The 10981-nt window shown below is 42.0% G+C and overlaps 3 protein-coding genes across 4 annotated transcripts; all 3 read left to right on the top strand.

Annotated features, from left to right (window-relative positions):
* LOC115744049 (receptor-like protein 7) lies at window positions 1–2089 on the top strand. Its single transcript, XM_030679137.2, has one exon. It carries the CDS (start codon window positions 197–199, stop codon window positions 2075–2077), a length of 1881 nt encoding a protein of 626 aa, XP_030534997.2. The 5' UTR covers window positions 1–196; the 3' UTR covers window positions 2078–2089.
* A 220-nt stretch (window positions 2090–2309) lies between these two features.
* On the top strand, window positions 2310–3098 carry LOC125312832 (receptor-like protein 6). Its single transcript, XM_048272443.1, has one exon. The coding sequence runs from the start codon at window positions 2310–2312 to the stop codon at window positions 3096–3098; it is 789 nt and encodes a 262-aa protein (XP_048128400.1).
* Window positions 3099–4081: 983 nt separating this feature from the next.
* On the top strand, window positions 4082–10981 carry LOC115744051 (protein LIKE COV 2-like). 2 transcript variants are annotated; one of them, XM_048272484.1, is made up of 8 exons: window positions 4082–4376; window positions 6634–6686; window positions 6772–6786; window positions 6829–6881; window positions 7635–7802; window positions 9224–9321; window positions 9996–10122; window positions 10686–10981. In XM_048272484.1, the coding sequence occupies exons 1-8, from the start codon at window positions 4233–4235 to the stop codon at window positions 10784–10786; spliced, it is 759 nt and encodes a 252-aa protein (XP_048128441.1). In that variant the 5' UTR covers window positions 4082–4232; the 3' UTR covers window positions 10787–10981. The 2 variants fall into 2 exon arrangements, with proteins under 2 accessions (XP_048128441.1, XP_048128440.1); XM_048272483.1 differs by having other exon boundaries at window positions 4084–4376; window positions 6772–6881.

Genomic DNA, 10981 nt, shown 5'->3' with positions numbered 1-10981 from the left:
AGTGAGTGCGAGTCAACTCGGAATCATTGAGGCCAAATTGTTGAAAAACTTGGTGCCAAAGAGAGAAGGCAATAACTCATCGTATCGGTCTCAAAGACGCACCAGGGGAGTCACTAAGTGATCATAATTCAATCTTCAGCGTCACTTGCCCAGGAAAAACTCTAGACGCCAAAGTGGGAAACTGAACAATCATATCATGAAAACAGGAACATTACTTCTCATGGTGGTTTTGCTGATCCTAGCATGCTCCGTTTTCTCCTCCGACACGAGGGTGACCTCGAGGAAGCCCAAATGCCGCGAAGACGAGAGATCCGCCTTGCTGGAGTTCAAGAGGGCCTTCTTTCGCAAGAGCATGTGCGCGTCCTATGACGGGCAACTGGAATCGTGGAGGGTGGCAGAGGGAGAGGCCGGGGACTGCTGTGCTTGGGACGGCGTCGAGTGCAACGAGGAGACAGGTCGTGTGGTTAGCCTCGACCTCGAGAATAGCTGCCTCCATGGCCCGATCGGTTCCAATGCCAGCCTCTTCCGTCTTGTAAGATTGCAGAGGCTCAACCTTGCAGCCAATGACTTCAAATTGTCCCAAATACCGTCCGCGATAGGCAATCTGCGGGAGCTAACGAGATTAGTCCTTTTCGATTCCTCGTTTCGTGGACAGATCCCGCAGGAAGTCCTGAACTTGACCAACTTGTCCTTCCTTGATCTTTCTTATAATGCACTGGAGCTCAAGAGTCCTAGTATAGAGAACCTAGTCCAGAGTCTAACCAAAATGGAGGGACTCAACCTCTCTCAAGTGCTCATGTCGGGTCCGCTTCCTGAAGTGCTCGCAGATTTGTCCAATCTGACATCCCTAGTGCTTGCGAACTGCAGTTTGCAAGGTGAGCTCCCTATGGCCACCTTCGAGCTGCCGAGGCTCAAAACTCTCGACGTGAGCGTCAACAAGAATCTCTCCGTTCGTATGCCAGAGTTTCATTGGAGAAGCCCTCTAAAGTCATTGTTGCTTGCCTGGACTAGGTGTTCTAGTCAGCTTCCAGGTTCCCTTGGCAATCTAAATTCTCTAATTGAGCTGAATATCGCAAGCTGTGAGTTATCAGGGGTCATTCCATCTTCGGTGGGGGAGTTGGCTCAACTTTATACGTTGGACTTGAGCGGGAACCAGTTGACTGGCGAAATCCCGCCTTCTCTCGGGAAGCTCGTCGGACTTACCTATCTCGATCTTAGCTCCAATCAACTCTCTGGGGAAATCCCGTCTTCTTTGATGAATCTCACCGAGGTCACTCTTTTCGATCTTAGCTACAATCGATTGACAGGGCAAATCCCATCCCAGATCTCAGGCCTCACCAGTGTGCTTATGCTTGATCTCTCCTATAACAGACTGGAGGGCCTGATGCCGAGGACAATTTCTGAGCTCAAGAATCTGAATAAGTTCACCGTGGTTTCGAACAACTTGAACGGCACCGCACAATTCGACATGCTGATGAAGCATCAAAGCCTCCAGGCACTGTACTTGTCGTTCAACAATTTCTCTCTGGTCACCCAGGACCTGAATGTTAGCCTTTCGAAGATAGTTGTTCTCGGGTTGGCTTCTTGCAGCTTGACGGAGTTCCCCAAGTTCCTGACGAAGCTCGATACATTGGAATGGATCGACCTGTCATACAACGGAATTTCTGGGCAAGTACCTCAGTGGCTGCTAAATGTAAGTACGGAAAACTTGGCACACCTGAATCTTTCTAAGAACTCCCTGACGGGATTTCCATCGTACCCGGTCAAATTCAAATGGGCCAATCTCCAGACTTTGGACCTCCGATACAACGGAATGGAAGGACCGCTTCCACTTCCACCGAGAGCCATCTTGTTCTATCTCGCCTCGAATAACAAACTGACAGGACAGATACCGCAGGCGATGTGCCAGCTGAGTTCGATTCAAATACTCGATTTGGCCAACAACGAGCTCTTGGGAGTCCTCCCTTCTTGTCTGAGCAATTTGAGCAGCACCCTTTTGACGTTGAGCTTGCACGGTAACAGGTTTCATGGAAGAATCCCTCGGCTGCAGAGGGGCGTGCGAATTGAAAATGATTGATCTGAGCGACAACCGATTGCAAGGGCCGTTGCCTAGGGGACTCGGCAAATGTGTCGGGCTCGAGTTTCTCAATTTGGGTAACAATCGGATTGTGGATACATTTCCTTCAGGGTTAGGCTCTCTTCCTAATCTGAAGGTACTCATTTTGCATTCCAATGGATTTCATGGTGCTATAAAGGAGCCGCAGAGCAATCATCAGCGCTTTCTTAAGCTTCACATCATTGACCTGTCCATGAACAACTTCTCCGGAGGCCTGCCATCGAAGTACTTCGATTCCTGGATTGCCATGAAATTCGATGAAACAGATGAGGTGGTCTACTATGCAGACCGGATGGTGCAGTATGCCTGGTTCACGAGTTCGTACGGAGATTACGATTACTCGTTCACGATACTCAACAAAGGAATTGAGATGGAGTACAACAAGATCTTGGAGTACCTGACCGTGATTGACCTTTCGAGCAACGGCTTCATCGGAGAAATCCCGAGTTCCATCGGAAGTTTGAAGGAACTCCATTTGCTCAATCTCTCCAACAACGCCATCGCTGGCTCCATCCCTTCGTCGCTGGGAAATTTGACCAAATTGGAAGCTCTCGACCTGTCAAGCAACGAGCTCATCGGAAAGATCCCTCCAGAGCTAACCCAACTCACTTCCCTCGCCTTCTTCAACGCGTCACGCAACCGTCTCTCCGGGCCTATACCTCGAGAGAAGCAGTTCAACACATTCGAGAACAGCTCCTATGGGGGGAACCTAGGACTCTGCGGAGCTCCTTTGACAAAGAAATGCGGCGATCTCGAAGCACCACCACCTCCGCCGTCCAACGACATGCTTGTCAAGGAGGGCTCAAGGACGTCGTGGATCAAAGAACTGGATTGGAAAATCGTGCTGATGGGCGTTGCGAGCGGGTCGGTCGTCGGCACGGTTATGGGGCTCAACTACACCACAAGAATCCAACATTGGTTCGTCGTCAAGTTTTGCCGAGGAAAGCAGAGAGGACGGAGGCACAGAAGAAGGGTTGTCTGATCCGCATTCTGTAATACAACGTGATGTAATCAGCTCTTGAAATTTTACTCGGGAGTACTCAAGAATGCAGCAAGAGATTATGAATTGGTCTCTTCTAGATTAGGTACAAAAATCCAGTTGTGGCAAACTGATTAATTTCCTTATACACTTCAAGTTATGACAAGCTATCCTACATGACTTAAGATGTTGTATAGGATACACAATCTTGTGTAGACAATTTTGTTTTACGGTAAGCTAGGTACATCGCCACTATTAGGGATCGTTGATGTGATCATCCTGGATTAACCCACTCGAGATATAGTCTATCTTAGCCCGTCTCATGCCGAGTCTCACAATTTTGTCCTTTGACACATATGTAAGCACTTTCTCAAGAGATCATCTATCGTGATATTTCTAATGCTGTTGCCGTTAAGTCGAAAGACACATCTTATGAGTTAATTCCAATTTCACAACTGCATGTTAAAATGAGTAGTCTATCTTGTTATTGGTGACATTGCTTTCTTGAAAGCACTACTAAATATATAATCCGTGAACGAACTCCCCCTCGTGCTCGGCTCACTCATGTCCTCTTCGCCATCCTAAAGGCTCGCTTTGAGTTGCTCATTGTCCAGGCCATCTAGCCTTGATGAATAACTCCTCGCTTTCGCTGAACCGGGGCCGCCACAAGAAAATAAGCGCAACTCACCCTAACCGCAAGAACAATTTACAAAAGCACTTTTGCAACAAACGAATTCCATCCAATTCCCATCACAAAGCTCATAAGAAAATTTCCTAATCAATCTAGGATTTTTGTTCAATCACGACAGGGAATATATTTATAGCTATCATTATGAGTAACATATCCAATTTTGTGAAATGCAAATTTTAATTTTCACTTAATAATCCATTAATCAACCATCGCATCTTTCATTTAAAAAAGAAAAAACATGTCTTGCAGATCCGGCAAGAACAAGAAAACGACATCATCGTCGTCCAACTGCCACTAATTTTTTCTGCTAAACACCGCAGTCTCTGTCTCTCTCTCTCTCTCTCTCTCTCCGGGGATTTCACTATATCTTTCGGTTCACCCGCTCATCGCTAAGATTTCTGCTCCGTTCTCGCCGAGTTGGACGAGTAAAAGGGCCAGCGACAACAATGGCGGACGAGAAGGAGTCGACGTCAGTCCCACTGAGCAGTGGCGTCCAGCGCGACATCGACGAGGTCGGCGGAGGAGGAGGAGATCCCGAGGACCCAGTCAAGGCCCGCCCGCCCTCTCCCCCCAATTCCTCCACTCGCCAGGTCCGTTCGCGGCTCGCTCACTTTTTTTCGAAAACCTCTGAAGGCTCTGATGATTTGTCCTTGTCATCTGACCCGCACTATCGTCGTGACCGCCCCGGGTTCGGGTGGACCCCTGTGCTTTTTGGGTTCTCGTATCTGGGTTCTTGATTGTGTGTGCTGCTAGTTGACTTTCGGCATTTCGGATCTTTTATGGGCGTTTTGGAGATCCAGATAGTGTGAAATCGTTTCTCGTCGTGGAAATTAAGGCGAAGATGGATTCTTTGGTCTTTCTGGATGTCCCTGTCCTTGTATTCTTGGTCTCTTTGTATGTCTCTGTCTTGGACAGAGGAGGCAAGTGGAAGAGCCAAGTTGATGAGGACTCCCCGTAAAGGAAGGGAAAGGACGAGAGATGAAAGGAAGTGGGAGAGTAATGAGTGGTTTTAAATTCTTTGTCACAATCCTTACATTGGGGATGGCTGAGCTTCACAAGCACAGTAGTCAGCGTGTGATTCAGTGTAACGAAACAATATTTCTAGTCTGTGAATCCTAATGCATTTTAGTATCCAACCGAGTGTATTCCTCCGGATCATTTGTACCTTGTCATTTTTACCTCCATTACTGCAGTATGGCTTCATTAGCTCTGTTGAGTTTTGATTCTTCCCTGGGCTTGGGCAAAGCTAGGTCCATGACAATGCTGTAATTCATTCCAATTTTTAAGCAACATTTTTACAACTGATATAATCTTGGTCTACTACCTCAATATCGCCTTTTCACCTGCTCAAATGGTTAGCATGAACTCAAGTCTGTATTACCCAATACTCAACCTTCAATGGATATATATATCATATGCTCAAGACTTTCTTGTCAACCTGATCCCACGATCTGGTTATTGAGGACAAGACTAGTGAACTAGGCCGTTATGCTTACCATCTTTTCCATCTTCCAATCATCACAGGCGAAGAGGGCATACCAAGCCCTTTGTTAGTGGACATAACCAGCTTGAGTTTCTCCCTGGAAATCTTGAATCTCATCTTCATCCCATCCACTGTCTCATACATCTTCTCATACCTTATCCAACATCAACACCAGCAACATGAATTGTAAAAACAATGAAAAGATTGAGACCTTACCATTACACACAGAAGACCAAATGAAAGTCTCAAAGAGCTCTTTTTTCCTCTTCATGTATTGTTGTTAACGACTATATGCAGCGCGAATCTTACTGCTGGCTATGATAGAACTCATTTATAATTACTATTATGGATGCACACGTGATGGCTGTGCAAAAAGTACATAATTAATTTGTATAATGGCTATGAAAAGAGAAACCATGTCTTACCTAGAAACACCAAGATATCAAGGAAATGTACAAACTTAAGTGAAAGCAGAAGAAATATTTAGAGGAATAAGTACAAGACATGGAGAGAGTGGTTGGGGATAGGAATTAATCAATACCTACCTATGGAGTCTGGAGAGAGATAAAAACTTGGAGAAAATTACCTCCGATGGGGGTTAGAGATATACCCTCATAAGTGATGGATAGAATTTACTCAAGAGGGGGGTAACTTCTGAAATCTTATGGATAAAATTCTGTCCATTATATTTGCTATCTCTTCTTTTGATTAATAAGAAACTATTAGTCTAGTTTATGAGAAAACATCTTCTTTTACAACTATATGTGATTGTGATATCTCCTGAATACTAATCTTTGTATATAATCCATGGTGTGTGCCAAAAAAAAAAAATCATCCATGGTAGAGTGGGATATGTAATTACTACATTGAGTTCATGTTCTCTTTTTTTTCTTTTTGCCATCTAGCTCATATTGACTTTTGAGCCAGAAAGGTAGATATAAATATAATAGTATTTAGTTTGATAAAATGTGCTTAATCATGGTAAACATAACCATCTTGCAATAAAATAAGTGGAAGTGCCGTAAATTGCTCTGATCGGTGGTTGTAAAACTTGCTCTTTTGTAGCAAAAGCATGTATCTCGTAGTAAGCCCTCCTAATATATTCTAAAGTACTTTATTTCTCACAAAAAAATATCAAGCGAGTTACATGATAAGCTATTCGTTAAAAAAAAATTGTACTTGGCAAAACACGCTCATTCAAGTTAAGAAATTTAATTTCTTTGTGAAGTACCTTCAAGTGTAGTAAAATTCTGCGTGGTGGTAAAGGAGATTCTACTATTGTAGGAATTCTGTGAAGTGAAGGTTGTGACAAATGAATTCGATCTGATTGCAAGGGCTATATATTTTATCACTTATTTTGGCAGGCTTGCTGTTATGTGCTTCAGAGTTGGATCTCAAAGAAGTTTATGACTGGATGGTAACATGTTTAGCTACTTGTTCATATACAACGATTGGTTGCCTACTACTTTTGGAAGACTGATATAGTTTATGTTTATTTGCAGTGTTGTCCTGTTCCCCGTTGCAGTCACATTTTTTATCACATGGTGGTTTATTGAGTTTGTTGATGGTTTTTTCAGTCCCATCTATGCCCAGCTAGGGATAGACATATTTGGTAAGTAGCGAGCGCTTGGTGGATTCTGTGAATATTTGTTGCCTGATGTAGCACAGTCATGGGCCATATGAGTAAAGCCATATTTGTTGTCTGGACAATGCTGTAGGCCTTAACGAATAGACTATAAACTGTTCATACATTCCATCCTGCCTGAGTTAGATGCTTGTGGGAGGATAAACATAAAAAAGAATGATTTTGCAGTCAATAAGGCTGATACATGACAAACTGCTATATTAGACTTCTGTTTGCTTAAACCTAATCTTTGACTTGAGGACTGTTTCTAGTTGATTCATGTATGGAACATTGGGCTTTTGCATTTCTCTCTCCTTGGATGTTTCCTATCAATTTTCATTCTTGATACGTGGGCACATCAACGACCTGATTTTTGTCTTTGTTATCCCAGTAAAGAGAGAATTAACTTTCCGTAAAGAAGTGGGATCTATCCTCTTCTTCCTTTGCATGTCTTAATCTCTGGTAACCCTTTCTGCTCGGAAGCTTCTTTCTCCATGTACTCTCACTCCCTTCTCCAACGTCTTAATAAGACCTCGATTCACAGTTGGCTGCTTGACATGAATGTGGTTTTCTGAAGGCACGTGTCGTGAACTATCTATTCTATGTAGATACAAAGTACTCTCATATACTTTGTGCTGCACCTTTTAAACTTAGTCTGATTAGGTCATCTTCTTACTGATAACTTGTTCTCTTACTTGTAACATTATTGATTCACAAAGCGCTGGATCTTTTACTTTTCAGGGCTGGGCTTTGTCACATCTCTGATTTTTGTATTCCTTGTTGGGGTTTTTGTTTCATCATGGCTGGGTTCCACTATCTTCTGGATTGGAGAGTGGTTTATCAAGCGAATGCCATTCATTAAGCATTTATACTCGGCCTCTAAGCAAATTAGTGCTGCAATTTCTCCTGGTAAAGATTATTAGTTCTTTGTTCTGCCTAATCAACTATTGCAAAACCAGTTATATCCTCTCATACTAATCATTGTGAATAGTACTTTTTGAATGGCATGTGCTTTGTCCATCCCAGTTTTTAATGAAGAGTTGAAAATACAGATTTTGTTTCTAACGAGGGAGTTCAGTAAGGCAGATGTACTGTATGCAATTTAAGTTGATTAGTTTGCTGTCCTGCCAAGTTGGGCATTTTGCTTTTGGTCCATTTCTGTATGTAATGACGCTGTTGATGACCTCGTGTATGTTCTATGCTTGTCCATGATAATAATCTTATTTATTGGGTTAAGACGCTTAGTCTACATTTGGTAACCTGGGTAAAATCAGGATAGTATAAATTATATCCTTCTGGTGTTTGGTTGCTGTCCAAGGTAGGATAAACCTGGATAAAAGAGGAATTTAGCTTGGATAAAAATGTCCCACATGGTAGGATAAAAGTGGATAGGATTCTTCATGTCCATGATATAAAAGTAATATTCTGAAAACCCAACCATCTCCTCCTTCTCTTCCTCCACCATAGCTGTCTGTTCACGTTGAAAGCAGCGAGAGAGTTGAAGCACTATACTTGTTTGGATTCATGGAGTTCAATGATCATGCTTTCTCTCACCATGTATCGATTTGATTCCCTGATTGCGTCCATGTTTGTTTATGACATTGAACAACATCGAACAATATTTTTGCTTGTCAATTTGTGAATTACGTAAATGTAGATTTTGGTATTAATTGAATGCTTGTATATTTAAACATACCATGTAAAAGGTGGTTTTGTGTGAGCTTTTGTCTCAAGAAAGAGGGACCATGTCAAGTGCATACAAATTGGTGTCACAGCAGGTGCTATTGATGGATTTCTACTGCAGTTTAGTTGCTTCAATGGTGGTTTTGATATCTGGGAGAATTCATGGATGATGGGACTAAAGAAACATTGTTAGTGTATAATTACAACTTCTGTTAAAGACCCAGGTTGCAATTGTACTGGTCTTTAACTCTCTCGTGTGCTTTTGATATGGCCCAACAGCTACAAGTGCTATAGCTCCGAGCAGTTCAATCTCTATCTTCTTTTTTTTTTTTAGTTGTGGGGGGGGGGGGGGGGATGGTGTTTGGTGTGTTTGGTTGGGGGGGCGGACATAATGCCATCCTACCTTTTCCGAGTGCAGGATGATTTCTTTCTTTCCAATTATTAAAACTGGTTGCTGTAAATTTGTAGTAGAATAGCTTCAAAGGAGGAAGAAAAAAAAAGCGACATTAACTTTGCCTTGGACATGAGCTTCCTCTTACTGTTCATTTGTTTCTTATGGTTGATTAGCCTTTTCTTTCTTTTTTGTCACCTTTTGTGAAGTCAACAACGGCATGCATGCTTGAACTGGGTGGTTTTTTTCCCTACAGACCAAAACACAACAGCCTTTAAAGAGGTTGCAATCATCCGCCATCCACGTATTGGTGAATATGCATTTGGTTTCATCACATCAACAGTCATCCTTCAGGTGCTTCTCTTATCTAACTATTCACCATCCCTCTACGGAGAATTCAAGAGCAAAATTACTGGTCTTTGCCTGCTTCTTTAGCAGAAAATAATTGACAAACTTGCCATCTCTATGCATCCGATAGTTATTCTTACCATTGAGTCTAATAATCTTTTTCCCTATAGATCAAGGAAAAGCCCAAAAAAAAACATAAAGAAAATCTATCTTTGATGTTAATAGACAATATAAACAGACGTAAAGGAAATATTCATATTAGAAACTTGAAGATCCACTGTTAACCAGAAAAAATTATTAGTTCAGCATGCTTCTAACTGAACTAAGTTATAGATAAGTCAAATTGTTAGAGAATCTAAGGTAGTGCATTTGTATGCAAGTCATGGTGATTGATTGGCTATTACTGAAAACAAGAGTCGCACATAATGAGAAAAAACAAACAAAGGGGTTGTTCGGGCCCTAAGACTATAGGTATAGAAATAGGAACTTTCATTGATGCACTTTTTACTATTATAGGCCTATAATGGACCAGTTGAGTCCTGCAGGGGTCTCTTATTGCTGTTAGCTATTGATGCCTGAGCCAGAATGTAATGGGTAGAGTACTTAATCCAACGGTGGTCCTGTTTTGATATTGCTTATTCTTCCTCATATCTATTACCTACTATTGTTGTGTTATGCAGAAAGACAATGAAGATGAGGAGTTGTGTAGTGTTTTTGTCCCGACAAACCATCTATATATAGGCGACATATTTCTTGTTAATTCCAAAGACATTATAAGACCGAATCTCTCAATCCGAGAAGGCATAGGTACGACTTCCTACTTACGTGCTGATGAATGGTGTTGCTTTTATTATGATTGAATTTCTTTCTGGATGCTCTATACTTTTTGCTATTTTTCAAACTTCAATTGGAAAGGAAATATTGCAAGTCCCCTTTTATGTGAACTTAGATTACTAATTTTGGATGAGAGATGGACTTTCATTCTCTAGTGGGGCAAGTGATGCACCTCATGTCTATCTATCATCTGGGTGCATAGAAATCATCCCTTGGTGTCATTCCAAAAGCTAGCTACACTTTGGTAAGCTTATTGATGTTGGTGATATCCAAGCTCTGAGGGGCACAAATGGTTATCATCTTTGAGATCAATAGGGTTCCTTTAACAGTGGGAACCGTTCACTTGCTGCAATTGAAGCAGTTGTTTTCCTCATGGCTTCTCATCCATGCTCACTAAAATCGTGTTTATCCATCCTCTTAAAACCACTTTCGCCTTCTATAAGTCGGAATAATCTGGCATCATTTACTTAATTGTAAGCATCGGATAGAAGCATGTCCAAAGCATTTTTACCTAATTGAGAATTTCCATTTTGCAGAGATCATTGTATCGGGGGGTATGACGATGCCGCAAACTATTTCGCCCCAGGAAAAAGTCATAAGAAAAGGTGAAATTGTACCTCTTGACAGAATCATATGATTTTATGAAGACAAGGAATGTCATGATGGTTTTGGCTGCATTCTTTCAGATGTTTATTGTTTTGTAACCTTAATTTGCGTATGATTCCACTTTTGTTGTCTCATTTCTCTTGGGAGTAATAAAGGTATCTGTAAGTAGTGATATATGAAGCTCTCACCGCCGTTGACCGAGAATTTCCCGTGTTTGCTTCTAGTT

This window comes from Rhodamnia argentea, chromosome 11, assembly GCF_020921035.1.
Source record: "Rhodamnia argentea isolate NSW1041297 chromosome 11, ASM2092103v1, whole genome shotgun sequence".
Taxonomy (NCBI): Eukaryota; Viridiplantae; Streptophyta; class Magnoliopsida; order Myrtales; family Myrtaceae; genus Rhodamnia; species Rhodamnia argentea.
The sequence above is the reverse complement of the archived record's forward strand: the minus strand, read 5'-3'. Positions and strand labels throughout refer to the sequence as shown.

What these genes read in the sequence shown, in the direction of transcription:
- LOC115744049 (XM_030679137.2), top strand. Translation starts at nt 197, where the DNA reads ATGAAAACAGGAACATTACTTCTCATGGTGGTTTTGCTGATCCTAGCA.
- LOC125312832 (XM_048272443.1), top strand. Translation starts at nt 2,310, where the DNA reads ATGAACAACTTCTCCGGAGGCCTGCCATCGAAGTACTTCGATTCCTGG.
- LOC115744051 (XM_048272483.1), top strand. Translation starts at nt 4,233, where the DNA reads ATGGCGGACGAGAAGGAGTCGACGTCAGTCCCACTGAGCAGTGGCGTC. An exon ending in GCTAGGGATAGACATATTTG is followed by an intron (nt 6,882 to 7,634) that starts GTAAGTAGCGAG and finishes TTTACTTTTCAG; the next exon opens with GGCTGGGCTTTGTCACATCT. An exon ending in CATCAACAGTCATCCTTCAG is followed by an intron (nt 9,322 to 9,995) that starts GTGCTTCTCTTA and finishes TGTGTTATGCAG; the next exon opens with AAAGACAATGAAGATGAGGA.